We start from the raw sequence: 27500 nt of genomic DNA on the forward strand, positions 1-27500 counted from the left end.
GAAGGATTAGGAGAAAGAAAGGAGGTAGCGGATAAAGTGAGGTAGAGAGGAAAGAGAGTAAGAAGAAGAAGGAGATGAAGAAGTAGAATTATAAGGAGGAGGAGGAGGAGGAGAAGGAAAAGGAAGAGAAAGAGAAGGAGGAAAAAGAGGTAGAGGAAAACAGGGATGAAGATGAAAAGGAATAGGAAAAGGAGGAAAAGGGAGAGAAGAAGGAAGAGGAGGAGAAGGAGGAGAAGAAGGAGAGTAAAGAGGACTGGACTGAATGTGAGAAGGAGGAGGAAGGAAGAGGAGAAAGGGCGCTAGGAAAGGAAAATGAATAAGAGGAGGAAGGGGGAAGAGGAGGAGGAAGAGGAGGAAGAGGGAGAGGAGTGTCCCAGGGGAAGACGCGAAGGCAGGCAACAAATGGATGACAAACGTGACCCTGAGAGAGAGAGAGAGAGAGAGAGAGAGAGAGAGGGGGAGGAAAGTTTCTCTCTCTCTCTCTCTCTCTCTCTCTCTCTCTCTCTCTCTCTCTCTCTCTCTCTCTCTCTCTCTCTCTCTCTCTCTCTCTCTCTCTCTCTCTCTCTCTCTCCCCTCCCCCACCCCCCACCCTATCTCTGTTTGTGCCTATCCCTCTAATCCATCTCTGAGTGTGTGTGTGTGTGTGTGTGTGTGTGTGTGTGCCCCAAGTTCTCATTGCTCTCTGTCGGCGGGTTGGTCCTTGCCTGAGGTTTGAGAGTAATCTAATTAGTGCAGGAGGGGCAGGTGATCGGGGTGGGGCGGGGCGGGGCGGGGCGGGGCGGGGCGGGGCGGGGCGGGGCGGGGCGGGGAAAGGGCTCGCCGGCAACACTGATTTAGTATTCTTTTCTCCGCGGATTCTAAGTTTTGGTCCCTTTTTGTGTTCCCTCCTTGGCCTACGGGGGTTAGATACGAGTGTTGTTGTTTGTGTTGTTTGTGTTTCCTTCCTTGTGTTCTTTGTTGTTCTGTTTTCCATTTTGTTTTCCTTTTATTTCTTTTGTGTGTTTTTGGTTTTCTTTTTCTTCTTTCTCCCTCAGTGTTGTTTTTTTCTTTCATATATTCTGTGTTTTTTTTCTGTTCTCTTCCTTCTTTTTCTCTTCCATTGTTTCTCGTGTGTTTCTTTTTGATAGTGTCTCCGTTTTCTGCTTATCTTTTGGGGGGTTTTATCTTGCTTCCCTCTTTCTCTCTCTCTCTCTCTCTCCTTTATTTTCTATCATTGAAAAATATTATGTTTCTTGATGTGTTCTCTCCCTTCTTTCTCTTTTCTTTTGTTCAATGGTTTCGACTTACCTGTGTTTTCGGTGATTATTACTTTCCTTTATTCTGTATTATTTTGTTCGTTTTCCTTATGTTCTTTAACCCGTCCGCTGCGATTGTCACAGATTTGGCTTTCACTGGTAGCCTGGTAACATACAGTGCCAGGTCTTTCTCTGCCTATGTGGTGGACAGTGGAGTGTTTCCCATGTGGTATTGGTGTGCTGGATATCCCCTCCCAAGGTGCATGACTTTACATTTTTCTTCATTGAATTATAGCAGCCACTTTTTGTTCCATTCCTGTAGCTTGGTGATGTCTTCTTGTAGGAAATCCGCAGTCAAGGGGTTAAACTTTCTCTCGGTCTGAAGTTCATGTACTCCAACCTGCTCTGGCAAGGGTTATAATCTCATCTCTCCACCAGGTCGTCTGTCCATCATATCTCATCACTAGCACCTCTTTCCTAAGCAGTACAGACAGAGCAAGCAAACACGATCCCTTTCCCAGAACCCGTTAAGCTTCAGGCATCTTTATACAAGGGCTGAGGCAGATTTATTTACTCGTAGTATCGAACGGAATAGAGAAAGAGAAAGGGAAGTATAGAGTTAACATTCCGAGGATTTGAGGTTGCTTGTGTTTGCCTTGTGTGACTTAGAATGCGTGGGGCACCTTCTCCAGCCAATCTATATGCAAATGAAGTGTCCAAAGGGAAGAGGAAGGGAGGGAAGAGGAAGGAGGGTGTGAGGCTGGAGGAGCAGGATTGTATGTGGAAACTTGCTAAAATGGCTGTTTGTTTATATTTCCATATCAAAAGACGTCTTCCCGCCTCGGTAAGTTAGCTACTGTGGATTTCTGAGACGGTGCTGATGGTGGTGGTGGTTGTGATGGTGTTGGTGGTGTTGGGGGGGTGGGGGGGGGATGTAGAAGGATTTGTGTGTGTGTGTGTCTGTCTGTCTGTCTGTCGGTCTCTCTCTCTCTCTCTCTCTCTCTCTCTCTCTCTCTCTCTCTCTCTCTCTCTCTCTCTCTCTCTCTCTCTCTCTCTCTCTCTCTCTCTCTCTCTCTCTCTCTCTCTCTCTCTCCTGTACCTTCCCTATTCGCCTTAAGCCTCCTCATTTAGTTTCCTTTCCATCCTTCCTCCTCCTCCTCCTCCTCCTCCTCCTCCTCCTCTCCTGTTGCCGTGCCTCGCTGAGTAATGAGGAATAGTTTGTCGTCGCTGCTGCAAACTTAAGCAATTACTGCCACGTGGGTCTCACAGTCGAGTGCTATGCAAGGTTTGACATTTTTGTGATCCTTGGGGGTGATTCTTTTATGTTTATCCCATTCGCTTTATATAAAGATACTGACTTTTCTTTTCCCTTATATGAACCATTGTGTGTTATGCCTCCTTCACGCCTTCATGCCTCTCAGAATCTTCAGTTTGTACTCTAAAATGACTGGGTTTTTTTCCTCATTTCTCTCAATCTGAAGCTTTTTTTTCTCTATTTGTCTCTTTTCCCTTTATGGGCTATGTTATGTTATGCGTCCAGCCTTTCATTCCTCTTAGAATCTTCAGTTTATCCTCTTAAAATGACTCTTTCTTGGGTTTTTTTCTCGTTTTTAAGTTTTTTTTTTACTCTCTTTTTGTCTGTTTTTCTCTTAATGCTCCATGTTTTGTTGTGCTTTCTCGCCTTCGCCCCTTTCAAAGTCTCAAATTTATGACGGTTTTCTTCTATAACTCCTATTTACTCTATTTTTGTCCATTTTTGCTCCATGTCTTGTTGTGCTTCCTCGCCTTCGTCCCTTTCAAGGTCTCAAATTTATGACGGTTTTCTTCTATAACTCGTATTTACTCTATTTTTGTCCATTTTCACTTGTTCTGTTCTGTTGATGTTCTTCTCTCTCTCTCTACCTCCTTCTCTTCCTCCTTCTCCCTCCGTCCCTTCCTCCCTGCCTTCTCGTGTCTCTCTACCTCCTTCTCTCTGCCTTTGCAACGGCCCCCCCTGATTTTCTTTCCTGATTTTCTTTATTTCGTGAATTTCTTTTCTTCTTTTCTTTTCTATGAGCTTGTTCCTTTTTTCCCTGTATGCCCCGTGTTGTGTTACGGCTCTGCGCCTCCCGTAACTCTGTATCTACGACCTTCTCCCTCCCTCCCTCCCTCTAAGAGCTTCCTTTTTCTGCCCCTCGTGGCCGTCTCTCTGCGCTAGACACTCCCCTTACCTCCCTTTACGACCCCATCTTTCCGGCGGCTTTTTCCACACTTTCCCACGGTTACTCTTCCCCTAAACCTTAACAACGGCCTCCTCAGACACTCCCCTTACTTTCTAACTAGTTTTTTTTTTTTCATTTTTTTATTGTCATTTTCTCTTTCTATTATTTGTTTTCTTCGTTTATTTCTTCCTCCTCTTCCTCCTTTCTCTTTTTTTGTTTTGTTATTTTTCGTTTCTTTTCGTTTCTTTATCTCTTTTCTTAATTTCTTTACTTTCCTAACTTTTTCTTCTTTCTTTCTTTCCTCCTTTTTCTTCCATTTGTTTCTCCCTCTCTCCCTTCCTCCATCGTTTTCTATCTTTCTTGTTTCCTTTTTATTTACTCTCTCTCTCTCTCTCTCTCTCTCTCTCTCTCTCTCTCTCTCTCTCTCTCTCTCTCTCTCTCTCTCTCTCTCTCTCTCTCTCTCTCTCTCTCTCTCTCTCAACTCTTCCAAACGTTGCTCTTATTTCCAGCTCTTAACAACAAGCCTTTAACACTCCCCCTTCTTTATTTTTTCCTCTCCCTCCTTTTATCCTCTTGTTTCTTTGCCTTTCTCTCCTCTCTCCTCTGTTTCACTGTTCGCTTTTTTCCCTCCTTCCCTTCCTCCTTGCCTTCTCGTTCCTCTCTCCCTCCTTCTCTTCCTGCTTTTTTTTCCTTTTATTTCTTTACCGTTCTCGCCTCCTTCCTCTGTTTCTCTTTTCCCTCCTTCCCTTCCTCCCTGCCTCCTCCTCTTCTCTCTCTCTACCTCCTTCTCTTCCTCCTTCTCCCTCCTTCCCTTCCTCCCTGTCTTCTCGTCTCTCTCTACCTCCTTCTCTCCCTCCCTCCTTCCTCGCCCCCTCCCTCCCTGCCTCCTCGTCCCATTATCTAAGGTGTTCTCCGTGGAATCTGTCTCGACACTCCTCTCGTGCCTGCCTCGCCCCGCCTCGCGTCGCCCGAATGAGGCCATCCCGCCGCCGAGCCCCGCGCCGCCCCTCAAGTAATGACACTATCTCGCCGCCATCTCCGCGCCGCCCGGGCGAGCTATTCTTTCCCCGCGACGCCCCTCCCTCACCTGTCGACGCCGCCGCCAGGTATGCGGCGCCTCAGGTTACCAAGAGACAATGAAAGGGTTTTTTTTTAGGGGTTTTTTTTCCAAGTGGTGAGCGAGGTAGAGCAGGAGCTCTACATAGGGCTGAAAACATGGCCGCAGCACACCGGCCTGGCTGCGTCAAAAAGAATGGCCTCGCTCACTCCTGGGCCCCGGCGATCCCTCCTGAAGGGTTACGGCGGGACAATGGATGCTGTTCGTTTTTGCGCCACCACGGCCGTTTTTTCTCGCTGCTGTGGCGCGGAAAATCCCTCAGGAACTGCATTGCAATTTTAAAATTGGAGGCGTGTTCCCCGGAGCTCGGGCGCCAGTTTGTGTAAAAAAACAAATGGAAAATTCAGAGACTGTGATGAAAGATGTTTCAAAACAGTTTTGATTTGCAACAAAAATGTTTCGCTCTAAAAATATAATTTGATTTTTTTTTCCTCGCGCTGCGCCTGGCCTTGCAGTTGTCTGGCACAGCTTGTATGAAAATGTTAAAAAGAGGAAAAGGTAATAGGACAGTGATGAACGTTTGCGTCAGAACACTTGACTTGCCGCCAACGTTCCGTTCAAAAAGTAATTTGAAGCGTTTTTTACCCTCTCGCTGCGTCCATCTCTCCCAGAGCGGGACTCGGCGCAGTGCACGGCGGCATTAAACGCACCGCCCAGGCCCGCCGCCGAGCGCTAAATGGAATAACAGGCACCTTACGCGACCCCGTGTGTGTGTGTGTGTGTGTGTGTGTGTGTGTGTGTGTGTGTGTGTGTGTGTAAATTCCGCCGCCCGCTTCCCCCTCCTGCCAACACCAACACCACCACCATCATCAACACCATAATCACCACCACCACTATCATTGCCAGGTTCCTCATCATTACCACTACAACCACCACCACCACCACTACCATTATCAGGCTCCCTACCACCACCATCTTAACCATCACCACACCACCACCACCACCACCACCACAGGCTCGTATCACTATCATTATCATCATCTCTTACTTAGAAGTTCAAGAAATACACATTACACTCCCAGTTCTCTAGTCTAGTCATATACACCTGTAAAACTCTACGGTAAAACAGCCCCGCATTTCACTACTTCTCAATGTTCCCTCCGTAGACCCGATAGATATTCCCACTGATGGAGTAAATGTTATAATATGATGGTTTTGACGTGTAGTGTTTCTCCTTCTACTTATTATTATTATTATTATTATTATTATTATTATTATTATTATTATTTTACTATTACTACTACTACTACTATTACTACTACTACATCTTCTTCTCACTCCTCCTCCTCCTCCTCCTCCTCCTCCTCACGTAACGAAAAGACACACCCAAAGTGAGGCGAGAAGGCCATAGAGGCTTGGAGGGAATCACCTGTTTAGGGTTCGATTCCAAGTCAACAGGATCGAAAAGGACTCAGACACCCTAATATGGTCTTGACCCCCTACAGAAGCGTTGAGTCTCGCTAGGCGCCGTGTTGGTCTTAGAGAGAGAGAGAGAGAGAGAGAGAAAATGCGTTCAGGTTTGAGAATAAATTATGGAAAATATATGTAGCGGCTAAGAGTCTGATATACGAGAGGGTGAAAAGAAGGAAGGAAGAAGGAGGAGGAGGAGGAGGAGGAGGAGGAATGAAAAGGAGAATAAGAATAGGAAGACAAGGGACGAAAACAAGAATAATAGAGAATAAAGAAGAAATGAATATGAAGGAGGAGGCGGAGGAAGAGGAGGAAGAAAGAAAGAAATGAATAAACGAAAGAAAATAAGAGAAAAAGAAAGGAAAAATAAGTGAAGGTAAAATAGAAGAAAAGCAATTGAATATGAAGAAGGAAACAACAACAACAACAACAACGCGTAAAGGGGAAAGCAAAATACGAAAGTTAAAATAAACGAGGATAAAAAATAAAAGAATAAACATAAAGAGAAAGAGAAAGAAGAGAAGGAGGAAGAGGAGGAGGAGGGAGAAATGAAAGAGGATAAGAATACACTGAAAAATATTATGGTTGGATGAAGAAGGAAGAGGAGGAGGAGGAGGAGGAGGGAGTCGGTATAAATTATGAACCCTCACATCCCAGGGAAAGAGAGGAAGGGGAAAAGTAGACAAACAAGAGGAGGAGGAGGAGGAGGAGGAGAAAAAAAATGGACGTAGAGAAAGAGATGTAGAAAAGAAAGAGAGACAGGAGATGAAGGAGAAGTAAAAATAGGAGAGGGAGGAGGAGGAGGAAGAATCAGAAGAAGAAGAAGAAGAAGAGAAAAAATAGGATAAAGACGAAATATGAAAAATAAATTAAAAGAAAGGAGGGCGAAAAGAAAAAGAAGAGAAAAAAATAGGATAAAGACGAAATATGAGAAAGAAAAGAAAAGAAAGGAGGACGAGAAGAAGAAGAAGAAGAAGAAGAAGACATACACGATAATACAGAGAGATGAAAACAATTATAAGTGCGATAAGAGGAGAAAGAAAGACAAACAGATAGACAGAAGACAAGGAGGATAAAACAGAAGAGGAGAGGAAGAGAAGAGTAAAGAGGAAGAGGAAGAGGAAAGCAAACACGAGAAGAAAGCATACCAATAGAGGAAGAGGAAGAAGAGGAGGAGGAGGAGGAGGAGGACAAACTCAGAATGAAATTACAGATGATATAAACAGAAATGAAAGAGGAGAAGGAGGAAGCGGAAGATAAGCAAACGAATAAAGAAAAATAATAAGAAGATAAATAGAAAGGAGATGAAAAGAAAACAATGAGAATAAACAGAAGAGAAAGAGAGGAAAGACATGAAGAAGAAGGAAGAAGAGAAGGGAGACAGAGAAGACGAGGAGGAGGAGGAGGAGGAAGGAGGGTCTTCAGACTCACTTCCCACACCACATCCTACTTCAATTTGAGCGGAGAAGGAGGAGGTGGAGGAGGAGGAGGAGACGGTGGAGGAGAAGGAGAAGGAGAAGGAGGTCGCCCACTCTACCACCCACCACCATCAACATCTCTCCTTCTTCTTCTTCTTCCTCCTCCTCCTCCTCCTCCTCCTCCTCTCTCCCTCCTGTCCCTCTCCTCCCTGCCGCCTCCCTCTCTCTTCTCTCCTCCTTCACATCTCCAAGCAACAGTTTCACACACACACACACACACACACACACACACACACACACACATATTCCACGAGAGAGTGTGAGTGTGTGTGCATCTTATTCTTCTCGCCTCCTGGGACAGCCTCGTCACTCCCTCTTCTTCCTCTCTCTCTCTCTTGAACACGCATATGTTTATCTCCTTTGCAGGGTTATGCCGGCTTTTGTTGGGAGGTGTTTTTTTTTTACGGCAATAGAAGCATATCTCCTTTTTAGCGCTGTGCTGTTTGGTGTGTGGGGGGAGGGAGGGGGAGGTCCGTGTGTGTGTGGGGGGGGGGAGGGGGGTGACAATGAAAGCCCAATGCACGACAAAATTTAACGTTCTTCTGAAGGGAAGGTTGAGTAGTGGTTTAAGCAGCTGTGGCAGACACAACACACCTTCCATTTCCTGCCCGTGCCTCCATACTCTGCAAACCTTCTTCCTCACATCTAAAACACCTCTGCTTACGCCTCCTCTTCCCCTTCCTCCTCCTCCTCCTCCTCCTCATCCTCCTCCCCCCTCCCGCTCCCCCTCCCGGGCCGCCCTCCTCCCAGCCTATTATAACCGTTGTTCCTTTCCCTGCAGCGCGGCGCCGGATGGACGCCCGGAACTGCCAATGTTAATGCGGAAAGTGGTGTGAAAAGGAGGCGCTGCAGGGCCGTGTTCAAGGCAGGGAGGGACGCGTTGTTTCTGGGGCGAGGAGGGGGAGAGAGAGAGAGAGAGAGAGAGAGAGAGAGAGCAGCATTGTCCTTCAAATAATTTTATAAAGAGAAATTTTTACACGACTAAAATGATTATGCATGACATTTATTTTTTTTTTATTTTAACAGCGAGAGAACGTTAATTATTTTTTTATTCCTTTTAACATAAATAACAACTGCGAAACTATGAACCAGGACGTGGATGGCAGGAAAGGTCACATAGGAAAACAACAACAACAAGAACAAGAACAAGAACAAAAACAAGAAGAAGAAAAGAAGGAAAACTAAAATAACGATGATAACAACATTCGCTATATAGTTTTGTTTCTTTTTTTTATTGTTTTCCATTTTCTTGACCTTTTGATTTTGTTTATCTTCCTTGTTTTATTTTGTGTTTGTTTGTACTTGCTTCCTTGTTTCTGTTTTCGCTTTGTTTTTGTTTATCTTTCTTGTTTTTTTGTTTGTTTGTTTGTTTTTGTTTTGTTTTCTGTCTCATCATTTCCTATTTTGAGCTAATTATTCTCATTTTCTTTTTTTTCTTCTTTTTTCCCTCAATCATTTTTTCCTTTCCTTTTTTTCGGTTTACTGTTTTTTCCCCATCACTTTTTTCCCTCAATCATTTTTTCCTTTCCTTTTTTTTCTGTTTACTGTTTTTCCTCATCATTTCTCTTTTCAGCTTTATCCTCACTGAATTTTCTTTACACACATTTTCTTAATATTTTCCTTTTTATGACCATCCTCTTTTTCCTCATCTATTCAGTCCTTATTCCTTTTCCTTCTGCTTCTTTTATTCCTTTTATTTCCTCTTTCCTCCTCCTCCTCCTTTCCTCCCACACAGCGTTCCATTTTTTCCATTCCTCGCTCTTATCACATCTCGGAACATCAAAGGATATAAATATTTACATTCTGATTCGTGTTTTCAGCTTAGCGCTTTTTCGAAGACGTGGATATAATATTTAAGAAAGGCGGCGTTTGTGTGTGTGTGTGTGTGTGTGTGTTTGTTTCCATTCACCGCCCCCGGCCCCCCTTCACCGCCCCCGCCCCCCTCCGCCGACCCCCTCCGACGCCTCCCTCACAGAGAAATATTAATGTCATCTCTCTCACTCTATCCTTATTCCCTCCCTCTCCTTCCCTCCTTACCTCCTCTCTCCTTCTCTCCGTTCCTTCTTCCTCTTCTCTCTCCTTCCTTCCTACCCCTTGCCTCTTTCCTCCATTCCTTCTTAAGTCTTTTTCGGCTTCCCTCCATCTCCTTCCTTCCTTCCCTCCTCTCTCCTTCTCTCCGTTCCTTCTTCCCCTTTTCTCTCCTTCCTTCCTACCCCTTGCCTTTTTCCTCCATTCCTTCTTAAGTCTTTTTCTCCTTCCCTCCATCTCCTTCCCTCCTTACCTCCTCTCTCCTTCTCTATACTCTTTTTCCACTTTTTTCCTCCACTCTCCTCCCTCTTCTCTCCTTACCTCCTTCCATTTCCCTCCTTTCCTCCACTCCTCCCTCTTCCCTCTCCTCTCTTCCTCTCTTTCCTTCCTTCTTCCTCTCCTTCCCTTCTTACTTCTTCCCTCCGCTCTTCCAGTCTTCATTTCCATCCTCTCCTACAACTCCTACAACAACAACAACAACAACACTACCGCCGCCCTTGTCATATACGTAGACAAGACATTTCCACCTACTAAGCGAGGCAGACGGAAGTGAATTAATGGAGACGGACAGGACAGGACTTTGCGAACTCATTATCACCTATTAATTAACTGTGTGGAAGGGGAGAGGAGGAGGGTGGTGGTGGTGGTGGTAGTAGTAGTAGTAGTAGTAGTAGTAGTAGTGGTAGTGGTAGTTTTGGTTGTAGTAGTTCACCATTCCCGTGTTTCTTTCCTTCCTCTCTTCCTTCCATCCTTCCTACATTTATTCCATCCTTTCTTTCTTCCTCCCTTCCTTCCTCCCTCCCTCCCTCCTTTTTTATTTACATCGTTGCCTATAGCGCCAGTAGGCTTTCTTGGTTGGCCCTCGTGGTTGGCGCAAGCCCGTTATGGCGCAGGCAAGTGTTTATAGTTTACTATAACACGGTGACTAAAAATTCCCAGGTGGTAGCGGCGGATTCGAACCCACCTCATCCAGGACAAGGCGAACACGGGACCGGCACGCTAACCACTCAGCCACCGCCTTCCTTCCTTCTTTCCATCTTTCCTTCCTTCTTTCCTTCCTTCCGTCCTCCTTTCCATCCATCCTTCCTTCCTTCTTTCCATTCATCCTTCCAGCCTTCCTTCCTTCCTTCCTTCCTTTCTTTGTTACTTACTTATTAACTTGCTTACTTATATCAATCCATTTTCCGTTCTTCCCATGCACTTTCCTTCCTCCCTCCCTTTCCTCCTTCCCTCCTTCCTTCCCGCCCCTCTGTTCCCCAGCACTCGTCCTTTCAAAAAGTTCCTCTCTTAATTAAATTCGAAGCGGGGTCATCGAGCTCTTCAGGTTAGTTGGTCGCGAGGTGAGAAAAGTTTCAGAGTTTCATTTATAAACTTTCCGTGGGGGGAGTGAATCAAAGTGGTGGTGGTCGTGGTGATGGTGGTGGTGGTGGTGATGGTTGTGGTGGTGGTGGTGATGATGGTGGTGATGGTGGTGGTGGTGGTGGTGGTGGTGGCGATGTCTCTGTCTATCTCTCTCTCTCTCTCTCTCTCTCTCTCTCTCTCTCTCTCTCTCTCTCTCTCTCTCTCTCTCTCTCTCTCTCTCTCTCTCTCTCTCTCTCTCTCTCTCTCTCTCTCACACACACACACACACACACACACACGCTAAGATTTGTGTTTTTAATTGCTTGGTCTTGGTTTCCGTCTTCCCATTTTCTCGACCTCAAGATAAGGGAACCGAGGACTTAACCAGACACCGAAATGGAGGCTCGCCGAATGAGCCGAATTTCCCTCCTTCCCTCCTTCTCTCCAATCTCTCCCTTGTGCATCCAATCCTCCTTCTTCCCTCCTCTGCCTCCCCCTTCTTGCCCTTCCTTCTTTTTTTCCTTTCCCTCTTCCTTCCGTTTCCTCTTCTTTTTTTCTCGTCTCCTTCTTTTTGCTTCTCTTCTTCATCCTTTTCCTCCTCTCCCTCCCTTCCTTCCTCTTACTTTTCCCTCCCTCTCTCTCCTTTCGTATCTTCATCTCATTCTTTTTCTCCTTTTCTCCTTCCTCCTATCCTTTCTTTCCTTCTCCTCGTCCCTCCAATCCTCCTCTTTTCCTCCTCTTCCTCCCTTCTTGCCCTTCCCTCTCTCCCCATCTTCCTTTCACCCCTCTCATCTCTCCCTTGCCTCCTAATCCCAATATTTCACCTAAGAACATCACATTTACCCCATGTTCCCCTCACTCTACGTATAGGAAATGAAGGAAACACACCAGCTAAAGCCCCTCTCTTCCAAGTTCAAATTACGTCATTCCACCTCCGTCCCTTCCGCCGCTACAATACGAGAGATAATAGAAGCCTTCCCCGCCCTCATACCTTCCCGGATTCTTGGCGTTACTTCCACCGAGCTCTAGAATGCCGGGCCCATGAGGTTGTTCCCGGAAAGACACGAGAGCCAAGGCCGCGAGAGACGAGTAACAGGAAACGTTTATAGGGTACACCTGAAACGTTTGGGTGATGTGAAAGAAACTATAGTAGAAATTAGGTTCGGTTAGGTTAGGTCTCAAACAAAAAGACAGGTGTAGAAGCAGTAGTAGTAGTAGTAGTAGTAGTGGTAGTAGTAGTAGTGGTAGTAGTAGTAGTGGTAGTAATAGTAGTAGTAGTAGTAGTAGTAGTAGTAGTAGTAGTAGTACATTCATCCTTCCTTCTTTCCTTCTTCCTTCTCTCTTTCCTTCCTTCTTTCCTTCTTTTCATCCTTCTCTTCTATGTTATGTAAGAGGCAGTAGTAGTACCACAAGCCGTAACAATAGTAGTAATAGTAGAAGCAGTAGTAGTAGTATTAGCAGTAGTAGCAGTTGAGCCCCAGCAATACACCATCTCCATGCTTATCGCCAGAACTTATCACGAGCGGCAGACAGCAGGCGAGGCGAGGACCACAGAGGCGTCCCATCCATCTTGCCTCCGCCCGTTGTGTGTAGGCTTAAGGCGGACCAAGGAGGGGGGGAGTGCATACCATTTGCCAGACGCCTTAAAAGGATGGTTCAGCGCTCTTCCTGTCCTCCGTCTGTCTGTCTGTCTGTCTGTCCTCGGCAAGTCTTGAGTGTATGTCAATGTGGTATTTAAACGTCACTGTCACTCATTTTTAAGCATTTTCAAGTCATAAGAAAGATCAAACATATATACGCCTTTTTTTCCCTATATAAAACCCACTAACCTCCTCCTCCTCCTCCACTTATCCTTCACCTCCACCCTCACGTGACCTCAAGCTGACCTCCTCGTCCATCTCACTTCCTCCACTTGACATCCTCCACCTCCACGTGACCTCCAGATGACCTCACCACCTCTTGACCTGAATGAAAGAGACACAATGAGCTTCCGTCACGCCTTTGAGCTTAGCGACAGCGGCGTGGAGAACCCCTCAAGCTTCCTGTTGTGTTTGGGAAGCGCCGCAGAGCATTCAGGATTGAGGGAAGGGTGCCACGGGGGTCTCTGAGGCATGTCTAGTGTGGCACAGTTCAGGGTCGCTTGGCACCTTGTTGGGGAGTCAGAGGCTGAATATTTGACATTGCTGGCTGTTGCTGTTGTTCCTGTTGGTGGTTCTGGTGGTGTTGCTTCCCCTTCGAGTCCCGCTGTTATTGTGGTATTCAGTCCTTAGCTATGCGAGGGTACGGACAGACAGAGGCGAGCGGGGTGGTCTTTGATATCTGTTTGAAGTGCCTGATTGCAAGAGATAGGATGCTATTTCTATTAAAGGTGATGTATGGCCTCATTAGCTGACGAGCCTTGTTTGCGTAACTCTGTCAAAATTAATTTAAACTAACCAAGTAAACGCGTCCCATAAATTAGTTTCTGGGCACTGCACTGACGGGCTCGCGACTTTTCCGATAAGAAGAAGAAGAAGAAGAAGAAGAAGAAGGAGAAGAAGGAGAAGAAAAGAATATGAAGGAGAAGAGTTAGAAGAAGAAGAAGAAAATAGGATGAAGGAGAAGAGTTAGAAAAAGAAGAAGATGAAGGAGAAGAGTTAGAAGAAGAAGTAGAAGGAGAAGAACAACAACAACAACAACAATAGTGATAAGAACAAGAACAAGAGTAAAAATGATCATAATAGAAATGGTAATAACAACAATAACAGTAATAATGACGCTGCGACTTTTTCTCCTCGCGAGCTGAGTGTGTCCCGCGGCGCCTCCCCGACCCGAGCGAGGCTGAGAAGGCATTTCCTGGATCATCTCGGCTCTCATCACGGCCCGCTTGTGTCGAGAGGAAAATACGTCCCACGAGAGAGAGAGAGAGAGAGAGAGAGAGAGAAAGGAAAATTTGAAGGAAAGAAGAAAAGAAAAATATAAATGAACACACACACACACACACACACACACACGTCCTCTTTGCACTATACCGCCCGTTCCTCCTCCTCCTCCTAATCCTCCTCCTCCTCCCCCAACTGAGGTCATCCAGCTGTGCCCCGCCTTCAAAAATTAACCCATGTACCCTTTGACCTTTGACCTGACCCCCCTCCTCTCTCTCTCTCTCTCAGGTGTGTGACGTCATGAGGTGGTCCGTGCCCCCCCCCGCGTTGCCCGGCCCCCGCCCCCCCCGCCCCGCCCCCCGCGCCTGCTGAGGTTTCCGGCTCCTGCTTCTCCTCCTCGAAACACAGGTAGGGGCGCAGACTCCTCCTCACCCTCATGCACCTCCTCCTCCTCCTCCTCCTCCTCTTCCTGGTGATGTTCCTTTTCCTCCTCCTGTTTTTCCTCGATTTTCCTCCTCATCTTTCTCCTTTTTTCTTTCTCCTTTTTCTCCTCCTCCTCCTCCAGCCATTGACTCTTCACTGATGCTTCACTAATTTGTCGGAAATTATTAAGCACTTCTAACCTCTACTTCAACCTCCTGTTTTTGTTTTACCACCCCTTCTTGTACTTACTTATTGGAGTGGCCCGCGTAGAAGGTTTGCTAAGGGACGTAGCGACTCTGTGTGCTGTGTTTCGCGGAGTTGGGAGTTTCGTAAGATGGCAGCGGCGGCGGCGGAGACGAGGCTGATCAAGTCGGCGCCTCGCACACGTAAAGTTTCATTCCAAGTCTCGTTCAGTGTTTCCGCGGGTCGTCTGTCTTCATTGTGTGTGTTTGGGAGGAGGGAGGGAAGGGGTTGTGTGTGTGTGTGTGTGTGTGTGTGTGTGTGTGTGTGTGTGTGTGTGTGTGTGTGTCGCTGAAGCCTGCTTGCATGGTCATGACGGGATACACACACACACACACACACACACAGAGAGAGAGAGAGAGAGAGAGAGAGAGAGCGGAAAGGTTCTCTTTAACCTCGTCACAGTAACAAATTAATGTGGGGAGACTTGCACATTCTCTCTCTCTCTCTCTCTCTCTCTCTCTCTCTCTCTCTACACACACACACACACAGTGTATATATATATATATATATATATATATATATATATATATATATATATATATATATATATATATATATATATATATAGTGTGTGTGTGTGGAGAGAGAGTTCGTGATGTCATAAAAAATATCGCGCACTACACCTCCCCGCTGTTGGCCCCCGTGACGTCAGAGCCTACCGTGACGCAGCCTGGCCAGCCCTGTGACGCCCGAGAGAGGCGGAAAAAACAGTAACGCGTGCACGGAACAAAAATAGGATGACGGGGAAGGTTTACTTTTTCCGGCATCCTTCCTTTGCAGTCCCGTTATGACGCCTTCAGTCTGGGCAATCTTGCTTGGCTCATGCTGCCCCCGGAGCTGCCCTTTCTTATAAAGAGGGAATCTAGAGTCCGGGTTGATTAGATGGTCTTCAGGAATGCAGGTGGGTAGTCTCAGGCCAGTCGGCGGTGACTGAAAAGAGCTTGTTTCACCGGGCGGGAAGTGAACCCGCGACCTCCTGAACGCTGCGCCGTCACGCTAACCACTCAGCCACCACCTCCCCAGTTCCATAAGCCGTGACACGTTGGCTGCCATTGAATGCCAAGTTTCTTTTTGCGACCAAGTTACACCTCTGGAATTGAGTTGCATCATGCTTTTTCAGGGAAATTCCAGTGTCTTACTTTCTGGGAGCATCGATACGAGAATTAGGAAAAGAAGGAAGATACGATACCGCACGTTCAATTCCTCGGCGCCTTATCCTCCTCCTATATGTCATGGCCCGTAATTAGCGGTGTTTTATTCACGCGAAGGGACGGGCAAGCGAGGCGAGTGAAAGGTCAGCATTGAAATAGGTGGCGCCAAAGGTCCGTGGGCGAAGCGTAAAGGGGACGCGCCGATACCCCGACGCCGCCGAGGGAGGGTTTGCGCGGCCGTCCCTGGCGAGGCGACGCGACGAGCTGCTCCTGCCGGGCCGTGATCTCAGACGCTTCCACCCCTCACAGCAACTCTTTCCAAAGGCCAAGAAGGAGATGAGTCGGGTTCTAATGGGTGTTCTTTTAGGTTCATGGTACAGAAGAAGGGTCAAACTATCCCTAGGCTATAAAACTACCCACGGAAATACTAACACAACCTCTACGAAGGCCATATCAAGCGTGGATGTAAAACCCCGGAATGTTTGATAATATGGGCCCAGCCTGGTCTGTTTGTGACGCGAGACGGGGAGGAGATTGTTGTGAAGTCTTGGGTTGGTGGGTAATAGGGAGAACGCATTTTTAACCTTGATATTCTCCTCCCTTTCCCTTTCTCCCTGTTTAGTTATGACCCTCCTCTTTTAATTCTTACTTCCCACGCCTCTTCTTTCATTCCGTCGCGTCATGAACAGACAAGATTATGAATTTGAGTGAAACAGAAGAGACGTAAGATTCTGTCATTTTCGTCATTCATATATCCAACAAGCTTCCTACTCCTCTCTCTCTCTCTCTCTCTCTCTCTCTCTCTCTCTCTCTCTCTCTCTCTCTCTCTCTCTCTCTCTCTCTCTCTCTTCATTCATTCAGTACCCTCCACTGGATCCCTACTCAGCTCTCTGTCATTGCTATTCTTTATTCCTTCCCTCCCTCATCCTTCATCCCTCACACCTTTCTCTGCCCTACCCGAGTAAGCTCAACACTCCCCGCCCTCCCTCACTCCACGCACAGTTTACTCTTTCATCCCAATTCTTCATTCCTCCCTTCTCTCATCCCTCACCCCTCCCTATCTCCATCCTGGCCTAGTAATCCCTTCTCTCCCTCATCCCTCACCCCTCCCTATCTCCATCCTGGCCTAGTAATCCCTTCTCTCCCTCATCCCTCACCCCTCGCCCTCTCTTCGCCCTGTCCCAGTAAGCTCAGAGTGTCTCCCTCTCCGGCAGGCACCATGATGGGTCTGGTGGTGGGCGGGGCCACGGCCCAGCGGTTCATCGGCTCCGTGGTGGACAAACAACACTCCAAGTCCATGGGGCCGCACCCGCCCGGCGTCTTGACGGACAACGCCACCATCGGCACCTTCCCCGGCAAGCACGACGGCGGTGAGTGAGAGAGAGAGAGAGAGAGAGAGAGAGAGAGAGAGAGAGAGAAGGGAAAGTTTGTCTATTTCTCTCTCTCCCTCTCTCTATTTCCCTGTATTTGTGCCCGTCCCTCTAATCCATCTGTGTGGGTGTGGGTGTGGGTGTGGGTGGGGGGGTGTTTATTGGTATGTTTATTTTCTTAATTTGCATATGTTTTTATTTTCGACAGCCAGACAGACACACGGACAGAGTGAGCATTAGACAATGTTCAGACAAATATATGCTCGCAACAAACAAAAGTCCGCCTCACCAATCCCCCGGCACGCAGCGTTACGAGCGGGAGTGTGCTCATGATAAACCCTCCGCCGTGACACCCTAAATCCCCGAAGAAAAGTTACTCCGGCAAGCGATTTAGTCTGCACCGAAAGCAAGACCGTCCAAAATTGACCCTCTCCTTAGACCATTCACTTCTCTCTTATATTACAGGGACAAGGTTTAGCAAGGCTTTCTTTTCTTTTCTTTTCTTTTCTTTTCTTTTCTTTCTTTGCCCTTGAGCTGCTTCCTTTACTGTAAAAAAAAGTCTGGAATTCCAAACGTAACTGGAGTCGATATTGTCAGATGCTTCCGTCCCTCACATCAACTATTTCCAGAGGCCGAAAAGGGGATTAGTCGGGTTCTAAAGAGTGTTTCTTTGTATATGTGTAGAGTCGTAGACATTATGACAGTGTTGTCCAAACTGGGGTCCGCGTACCCCTCGGGGTACGCAGCATAGATCAAAGGGGTACGTGAAAAGACGATGAACACACACACACACACACACACACACACACAGCAGAAACTTCCCATGTTCTATGAAGGAAAAGAGAGAGGGAGGGACGGTTGGTTACCTAGGAAGGACGCGTATTGTACGTGTATGTAAATATAATGTAATGTAATGCAAATATGATATATATAATTGACTTTAGTCAGCCATAGGGGGTTCGTAACAGTGGGAGAATGTAATAAAGGGTACAATAGGCGAAAAAGTTTGGACAGCACTGCATTATGACATGTGATGAAAGGTGGTGAAGGAAACACGGGCTATCCCTCTGAAGAAGCCCACTAAGGCAAAACTAGTCAGGAGTAAACACTTGTTCCCTAGCCCGTGTGTCCTTCACCACCTTTCATCAGTGTTTCTTTAGGTTCACGGTACAGAAGAATGGTCAGACTACCGCCAGGGTCATAAAACTGCCACTGGAAACTACCCAAACTCTCCCTAGGAAACTCTCCCTGTGCTTGGGCGCCCAAATGTTGAAGAATATGACCCAAAGGCAACAAGGCCGAAAAGGAGATCTGTCGGGTTCTAAAGAGTGTTTCTTTAGGTTCACGGTACAGAAGAATGGTCAGACTACCACCAGGGTCATAAAACTGCCCCTGGAAATGACCCAAACTCCTCCTACGAAAGCCTTGTCAAATATGTGTGATTGAGCGCCGCAATGCTTAAACCCGTCCGCTGCAATTGGCATGGATTTGGCCTTCACTGGTAGCCTGGTAACATACAGTCCCAGGTCTTTCTCTGCCTCTGTGGTGAATAGTGGAGTGTTTCCCATGTGGTATTGGTGTGCAGGATATCCCTTCACTGGTAGCCTGGTAACATACAGTCCCAGGTCTTTCTCTGCCTCTGTGGTGGATAGTGGAGTGTTTCCCATGTGGTATTGGTGTGCTGGATATCCCTTCACTGGTAGCCTGGTAACATACAGTCCCAGGTCTTTCTCTGCCTCTGTGGTGCATAGTGGAGTGTTTCCCATGTGGTATTGGTGTGCTGGATATCCCTTCACTGGTAGCCTGGTAACATACAGTCCCAGGTCTTTCTCTGCCTCTGTGGTGGATAGTGGAGTGTTTCCCATGTGGTATTGGTGTGCTGGATATCCCCTCCCATGGTGCAGGACTTTACATTTTTCTTCATTGAATTGTAACAGACACTTTTTGCTCCATTCCAGTAGCTTGGTGAGGTCTGACTGTACAAAATCCGCATTCAAGGGGTTAAGAACATGACCATAAATCGCATGAACAGCGCTTGGCAGGGTTCCTTTTCTTCTTTTCTCCTATTGGTCCCCTTGAGCTACTTACTTCCTTTACTGTAAAAAATAAAATGGGGAAATTCCAGACATATATAAATCCCTTCATTAAAACATACCCATAAGGAATGTAAGATTAGCTCCATTTTCAAAGCCGGAGACGGAATGTGTGATTTTATGCGTCCGAATATTACTCCACATAAATATTCGCTTGTTCCTCCGGGTGTTGTAATATCGGCGGCCGGGAACCAACGCTGCCAGATGCGCGATAACCCTCGGAAAATATATATATACGATACTTTAACAACAGCTTCAGTAACGTTGATTTTGTTTATTTCTCTCTCTCTCTTTCTCTTTGCGCTCTCTCTCTCTCTCTCTCTCTCTCTCTCTCTCTCTCTCTCTCTCTCACACACACACGCATGAATATATCAATAATTAAGGTATTGACACTACTGTTGGATTATTTGAACATCGTTAATGGTCTGTATCCGATTGTTTTTTTTTTTTTTTTTTTTTTTTTTTTTTTTTCAGAGTGATCATTTTAATGTGCTGCCTCCTCTAATCTGGTAACGCCGCCGTGAACGCTGATGGTGATCTGGTAACAGTGCTGTGAACGCCTTGAATCTTAGGCTGGTATTATAAGACATGCACTTCTTATATCAACTATTTCTAAAGGTCAAAGAGAGGGTCAGCCGGATTCTTATGAGTGTTTCTTCAGGTTCACGGTACAGAGGAAGGGTCACACTACCACCAGGGTCATAAATCTACCCCTGGAAATGCCCACAACTCATATGAAAGCCTTGTCAAATGTGTGTTCTAGGGCGGCGAAATGTCATAATACAACCCTTACTGTTTCGGACATTCTTGTTACATTCAGCCTTCAGCGCCAGTAAGGGCCAATTTGACAGTCCAGTACAGCAAGTAAAGCTCCCCAACCAAACACAAAACACTACGAAAATTCCTTGTATTGTGTTTGCAGTTGGTATAAATAGGATTAAATTTTAGCAGACCACACGGGAAGTCTCTTTAGTATCTGGTATTGAGAAGAAAAAGCGAATCATTGTGGAGATTAGAGCTTGGTGTGGGCGCTTACAATGACTGTTGGACTGTTGAACTGGCCCTAAGTCTTCATGATGGGTTCTCTTGGTTGGCCCCAGGCTGTTCGTGGCGCAGACAAGTATTTTTTCTAGTGGTGCCATTCTTGCTTGGCTCATGCTGCCCTCCCGGAACTGGTGTTTGAAATGGAGCAAAGACACCCAGCTCTTCAAAAGTAGGCCTTCAGCTTTCCTTCTCGTGTTGCTGGATAAAATATAAACACCCTAACACCACCACCACCACCACCATATGAACAGCGATCGTTCTTATATTAACTCCATTTATGAGCACGGAAAATGAATGGCGTTTTCGTGATACAGAATCTTAATATACCGCGTGAACATTAAGTTATGGACGTAAATCACCACCACAACCACCAGTACCACCACCACCACCACACCCAATCGTAATGAAACTTGAATTATAGACGTACCTTCTTCTATTCTCTTCACTGTTACACATTCTCGTCACCGTAATCGTAATGAAACTTGAATTATAATCGTACCTTCTTCTATTCTCTTCACTATTACCACATTCTCGTCACTGTAATCGTAATGAAACTTGAATTATAGACGTACCTTCTATTCTCTTCACTGTTACCACATTCTCGTCACCGTAATCGTAATGAAACTTCAATTATAAACGTACCTTCTATTCTCTTCACTGTTACCACATTCTCGTCACCGTAATCGTAATGAAACTTGAATTATAGACGTGCCTTCTTCTATTCTCTTCACTGTTACACATTCTCGCCACCGTAATCGTAATGAAACTTGAATTATAGACGTACCTTCTATTCTCTTCACTGTTACCGCATTCTCGTCACCGTAATCGTAATGAAACTTGAATTATAGACGTACCTTCTATTCTCTTCACTCTTACCACATTCTCGTCACCGTAATCGTAATGAAACTTGAATTATAGACGTACCTTCTATTCTCTTCACTCTTACCACATTCTCGTCACCGTAATCGTAATGAAACTTGAATTATAATCGTACCTTCTATTATCTTCACTGTTACACATTCTCGTCACCGTAATCGTAATGAAACTTGAATTATAGACGTACCTTCTTCTATTCTCTTCACTGTTACCACATTCTCGTCACCGTAATCGTAATGAAACTTGAATTATAGACGTACCTTCTATTCTCTTCACTGTTACACATTCTCGTCACCGTAATCGTAATGAAACTTGAATTATAGACGTACCTTCTATTATCTTCACTGTTACCACATTCTCGTCACCGTAATCGTAATGAAACTTGAATTATAGACGTACCTTCTATTATCTTCACTGTTACACATTCTCGTCACCGTAATCGTAATGAAATTTGAATTATAATCGTACCTTCTATTATCTTCACTCTTACCACATTCTCGTCACTGTAATCGCAATGAAATTTGAATTATAGACGTACCTTCTTCTATTCTCTTCACTGTTACACATTCTCGTCACCGTAATCGTAATGAAATTTGAATTATAATCGTACCTTCTATTCTCTTCACTGTTACACATTCTCGTCACCGTAATCGTAATGAAACTTGAATTATAGACGTACCTTCTATTCTCTTCACTGTTACACATTCTCGTCACCGTAATCGTAATGAAATTTGAATTATAATCGTACCTTCTATTATCTTCACTCTTACCACTTTCTCGTCACTGTAATCGTAATGAAACTTGAATTATAGACGTACCTTCTATTCTCTTCACTGTTACCACATTCTCGCCACCGTAATCGTAATGAAACTTGAATTATAAACGTACCTTCTATTCTCTTCACTGTTACACATTCTCGTCACTGTAATCGTAATGAAATTTGAATTATAATCGTACCTTCTATTCTCTTCACTGTTACACATTCTCGTCACCGTAATCGTAATGAAACTTGAATTATAGACGTACCTTCTATTCTCTTCACTGTTACACATTCTCGTCACCGTAATCGTAATGAAACTTGAATTATAGACGTACCTTCTTCTATTCTCTTCACTGTTACACATTCTCGTCACCGTAATCGTAATGAAACTTGAATTATAATCGTACCTTCTATTCTCTTCACTCTTACCACATTCTCGTCACTGTAATCGTAATGAAACTTGAATTATAGACGTACCTTCTTCTATTCTCTTCACTGTTACACATTCTCGTCACCGTAATCGTAATGAAACTTGAATTATAGACGTACCTTCTTCTATTCTCTTCACTGTTACCACATTCTCGTCACCGTAATCGTAATGAAACTTGAATTATAGACGTACCTTCTTCTATTCTCTTCACTGTTACACATTCTCGTCACCGTAATCGTAATGAAACTTGAATTATAGACGTACCTTCTTCTATTCTCTTCACTGTTACACATTCTCGTCACCGTAATCGTAATGAAACTTGAATTATAGACGTACCTTCTTCTATTCTCTTCACTGTTACCACATACTCGTCACTGTAATCGTAATGAAACTTGAATTATAATCGTACCTTTTATTATCTTCACTGTTACCACATTCTCGTCACTGTAATCGTAATGAAACTTGAATTATAATCGTACCTTTTATTATCTTCACTGTCACCACATTCTCGTCACTGTAATCGAAATGAAACTTCAATTATTAACGTAAATCATCCCTACTCTTTTCAGTCACCACAACGACAACCAATCTTACCCAACCGAATTATATACCTAAACCACAACCACTGTATACTATCACCACCAACACCATCTCCACCACCACCAAAAACACTACCAACACCACCATCCCCGTCCCTCCCATATCACCATCACCACAACCACCACAACCAACCGTAGCATCAAACCTTAATACTTTTCATAATCACCATCATCATCACCACCACCACCACCACCACACCATCCCCCGCCCCTCTCAGCCATCGTGTGTAGGAGAGCCCTGACTGCCACCCAAGGGAACGACTTTATAGTTACTGCAGTTAGTTTCTTTATACAAATGCAACACTTTATGCTTCCCTTTATGGGCAGACGGCTGGGGCGGCGGTAACGATGGCACAGGACACGGGAGGCGGGATGGTCAGCTGTAGGAGGGAGGAGGAGGGGAGGGGAGGGTGTTATCATACCTGAATGAAAAATAAAAGTATATCGTTCCGTGCAGCAGCCGCGGAAAACAGATCCCTCGCCGGCGATTCTGGAATATAAAAGTTTTGGGTCGTTTCCTCGTGTGCGTCCCGCCAAGGAAACGGTCCAGGAGCGAAGCGTGTTCCTTATGCATAATGGTTTGGCTGTGTTAGGTGGTGGTGTGACGTGTGCTGAACCGCGAGACAAATACACACACACACACACACACACACGCCCACACGCACACACACACGCACACGGTCAGTCAGTCCAAACACAGACTCTCAAGATTGGTATAAGTGGCTCATCCCTACCTTACAGAAACGATATCTGTGTTCCAGGCATATAAGAAAACAACTGTTCTTCGTGTATAACAGACATATGAGTGACTTTTTTAATTCCCAAACGTAGATTCGTAACAAGGATTAAAAGTCTCTCTCTATCACGTTGAGGAGCACAACAACAACCAACACAGCGACTAACACATCGCCGCTAAAACTCGTGACGCACGCGACTAATTTTATCAACGAGCCCTTTTACGCCTGATTGCAATGGGAGAGCTTTTTAATGCCTCTTTTTGAGCGGCGACGTGATGAAAGCCGTTGGTGTATTGACGCGCACACACACACACACACACACACACACACACACACACACACACACAGACACACAGAGAGAGACTTGTTATTGGTATTATTCTTACTGTTATTTTTGTTGCAGTTTATAATGATTGCGAAAAGGAAGAGAGGAGGAGGAGGAGGAGGAGGAGGAGGTTTATTCAAGTTGAGCAGCTGATATTGCTATTGTTGTTAGTGTTATTATCATTGTTGTTGTTGTTTTTGCTGGCTATCACAGTAATGGAGCCCAGCGAGCTTTATTAGGTCTGGCGGCGTGGATGGAGAGGCCGGGCCAAGCAAACATTCCTCAGCCATTACCCGACCTCCCTCATCCCCTTACTTCTTTCCCTTCACTTCACTTCACTTCACTTTCCTTTCCTTCCCTCCCCTTCCCTTCCCTTCCCTTCCCTTCCCTTCACTTCCCTTCCCTTCCTTCCAGTCGCTCTCATCTCCCTCCTCCTTTTCCTCCTCTTCCTCTCCTTCTAATTCCTTCTCGCCAGTTTCATCTCCTCGCTTTCCCTCCTTCTCTCCTGTCTCTCCTCCTTGCTCTTCCCTTCTCTCCTCTTTCTCCTTTTTCTTCCTCCTCCTCTTCCTCCTCCTCTTCCGTCGGATTTCTCATTTCTTCCCTCCTTTTCATTTCCTCTTCTTCCTTCCTTCCTTCCTTCCTTCCTTCCTTCCTTCTTCCCTCCCCATCTCTTTCATCTCCCTCCTTCTTTTCCTGCCCTTCCCTGCCTCTCCCTCCTCCTCCTCCTCCTCCTCCTCCTCCTTTGGCTTCTCCGGGGCTAATTTTCGGCCAGGAATCTCGGGCTTAGGAGAGAAAATGCCTTCCTTAACTCTCCTCTCCTCTCCTCTCTTCTCTCTCTCTCTCTCTCTCTCTCTCTCTCTCTCTCTCTCTCTCTCTCTCTCTCTCTCTCTCTCTCTCTCTCTCGCCTCTCTCTCCTCTCCTCTTCTTCTCTCATCTTCTCTCCTTTCATTCCTCTCTTCCTTTCTTTTTGTTATTTCTGTTCCTCTTTCTTTTCTGTTTCCTGTTTTTCCTCTTTATGCTCCTCTTTTTTTCTCCTCTCTTCTCTCTCCTCTTCTCCTCTCTTTCCTCTTTCTTTCTCCTTCTTCCTTCCATTATTCTGTGTTTTCTCTTATTTCTTATCTTTTTCTCTTCTATCTCTTTCCTCTCCTCTCTCTCTCTCTCTCTCTCTCTCTCTCTCTCTCTCTCTCTCTCTCTCTCTCTCTCTCTCTCTCTCTCTCTCTCTCTCTCTCTCTCTCTCTCTCTTCTTCTCTTCTCTCCTCACCTCTCTTCTCCTCTCCTCTTCTCTCCCTTCCTCTCTTCTCCTCTCCTATTCTCTCCTTTCCTCTCTTCTCCTCTCTTCTTCTCTCCATACCTCTCCTCTTCTCTCCTCTCTTCTCCTCTCCTCTCCCCATCAATCAAGAAAATAATGGAGAAATCAGACAAATATTAAAAAGATGAAATAGATAAGAAAAATACAGGAAATAATAAAAAATAGTCTTCATCTCGATAAATATTTTTTCTTTTTTTTTTCTTTTTTTTTATACGTATATTTTTTGTCTGATATTTTGAATCGATGTTGCTCGCTTTAGTTTTTTTTCTTTCATTTTTATTCGCGTTTTTTTTTTTTTTTTTTTTTTTATCATTTGTCATTTTTTTTGTTATATTTTTTTAATTGCTCGTGTGCCTTTTTTTTTTTTTTTTTTTTTTTTTTTTTGGGGGGCGGCAAGGGCGCTTAAAGGGGTCGTCTGCCATTTTTTTTCCTTTTTCCTCTTTTCCTTTTTTTCTGGGAGGGGATATTTTGTTTTCCTTTTTTTTTTCAATTTTCTGTTATTTTTTAGGAGGTTGTTTTCGAAGAGTTGGTAACCTCATTTTTAACACACACACATACACACACACACACACGCACATACATATACACACACACACACACACACACACACACACACACACACACACATACACACACACCGCAACACAACACAACACAACACAACATGGAAATAACCATATGAAAAAAAAAAATTATTATATATTTCAAGGGTAACTATACACATTTCTATAACCTCCTTTTTTTTTCCTTGCAGATGGCTCCCGGCTGGACAGTTACATCATCATCCTTGCCATCGTCAGCACCATCTTCCCCCTCATCTGCCTCATCCTCAGTCTCGTCATAGCGAGGTAAAGATTCGCTCACTCTTTGCATCCTCGTATAAATTAAGTTCCAACACCGTTTCGGAAATGCCCACGACGAGTTAAAATGAATCGATATTTTTGTTCACAAGTAAAATTTCGCTCTCCACTCACCTCTCACACAAATTGAAATCTCACACGTCCCTTCCCAGGAATATCTTGGAGCCCCCGTGCTTGAAAAATTGCCAATCGTGTATTTTATGAGTCAATATTTAGCCCTCCGGAGAGCTTATCAAGGCCTCGACGGTTTTTAATGAGAGTATCGAGTCCCGTTAGAGGCTTATAACATCTTTAGCATCCTCTTATGGATGTGAGTAAGATGAGGGACGAAGGGGAATGGAAGGGTTGCGTAGAATCTCTTTAGAACATGTCAGGATAGGATCGGAAGCTGTGAACTCTTGTAGATATGATGTTTGAAATGTGTTACGTGAAATGTTATATGCGGGTGTACGATGAGAGATGAGAGGAGGAAAGGGTACTGTAGAATCTCTTTAGAACACGTCAGGATAGGATCGGAAGCTGTGAACTCTTGTAGATATGATGTTGGAAATGTGTTACGTAAAATGGTATATGCGGGAGTACGATGAGAGATGAGAGGGGGAAAGAGTACCATAGAATCTCTTTAGAACATGTTAGTATGGGATCGGAAGCTTCGTACTCTTGTAGATAAAAAAAATTATTAAGTTCGTAGTCAGTTGGAAGTTAGGTCACGTAAGATACAATGTACGAGAGGAAGAGGAGGGATAACAGAAGAGAAGGGTTGCATAGAATCTCTTTAGGACACGTCAGTATGGGATCGGAAACTGTGTACTCTTATGTATATGATATAGGAAGTGTGTCGGTGAATTCACTTGTTATGTCACGTAAAATATTATATACGAGAAGATGAGAAATGAGAGGAGGGAAGGTTAGCATAGGAACTTTATATAACAGGCTAGTATAGAATTAAAAGCTGCATATTCTTGTATTTATTAATTTAGGGAGAACTATTCTTGTATATATTGATGGTGGGAGAATTACTGAGAAAGGGTAGAAATATATGAAACTCTTTAATAGAGGCTCGGAAACTATGTGCTCCCGTGAAAGGATCAGGGAAGGAGGAACTTATATAAAACTCCGTAGAGGATATCAGTGTAGTCTTTGAACTGTCTTTAATATTCCAAGAGTAACAAGTCCGGTTAGAATCCGGTTCTCTCTCTCTCTCTCTCTCTCTCTCTCTCTCTCTCTCTCTCTCTCTCTCTCTCTCTCTCTCTGTCTCTCTCTCTGTCTCTATCTATCTATCTATCTCTATCTATTTATCTATCTATCATAGAATGTATTCCTAGTACATTTGGGGATATGGCAAAACTCTAAGGTAGAATGTTGCCAGATTTCATTACCTCTGTATATTTACCTGTAGACTCTCTCTCTCTCTCTCTCTCTCTCTCTCTCTCTCTCTCTCGCTCACTCCCCGCTCCCCTTGCGTTTCGTATGCACTGTTTCCCTTTACGCTGACCCCCACGCTGCTGCCTGACGCTGTCTGGTGACGGCCAACACATGAATTTTTGGGCTGATAAATTACAGTTTCCAGAGTCCTAGATTACAGTGTTAGGGCAGCGTCTACGGTCTT

At 45.0% G+C, this 27500-nt stretch overlaps 1 protein-coding gene across 4 annotated transcripts in view; it reads left to right on the forward strand.

The window, feature by feature from the left end:
- The window catches only part of LOC126987036 (uncharacterized), a 107181-nt gene that overhangs the window by 43095 nt on the left and 36586 nt on the right, over nt 1-27500 (forward strand). For all 4 annotated transcript variants that reach the window (XM_050843685.1, XM_050843686.1, XM_050843688.1 and 1 more), the window contains exons 2-4: nt 13960-14079; nt 16703-16858; nt 25786-25879. In XM_050843685.1, coding sequence (XP_050699642.1) covers nt 16708-16858; nt 25786-25879 — 245 coding nt within the window. In that variant the 5' untranslated portion in view covers nt 13960-14079; nt 16703-16707. The remainder of the gene's footprint in view (nt 1-13959; nt 14080-16702; nt 16859-25785; nt 25880-27500) is intronic.

The sequence above is a fragment of the Eriocheir sinensis genome, chromosome 63 (genome assembly GCF_024679095.1).
Source record: "Eriocheir sinensis breed Jianghai 21 chromosome 63, ASM2467909v1, whole genome shotgun sequence".
In the NCBI taxonomy this organism is placed as follows: Eukaryota; Metazoa; Arthropoda; class Malacostraca; order Decapoda; family Varunidae; genus Eriocheir; species Eriocheir sinensis.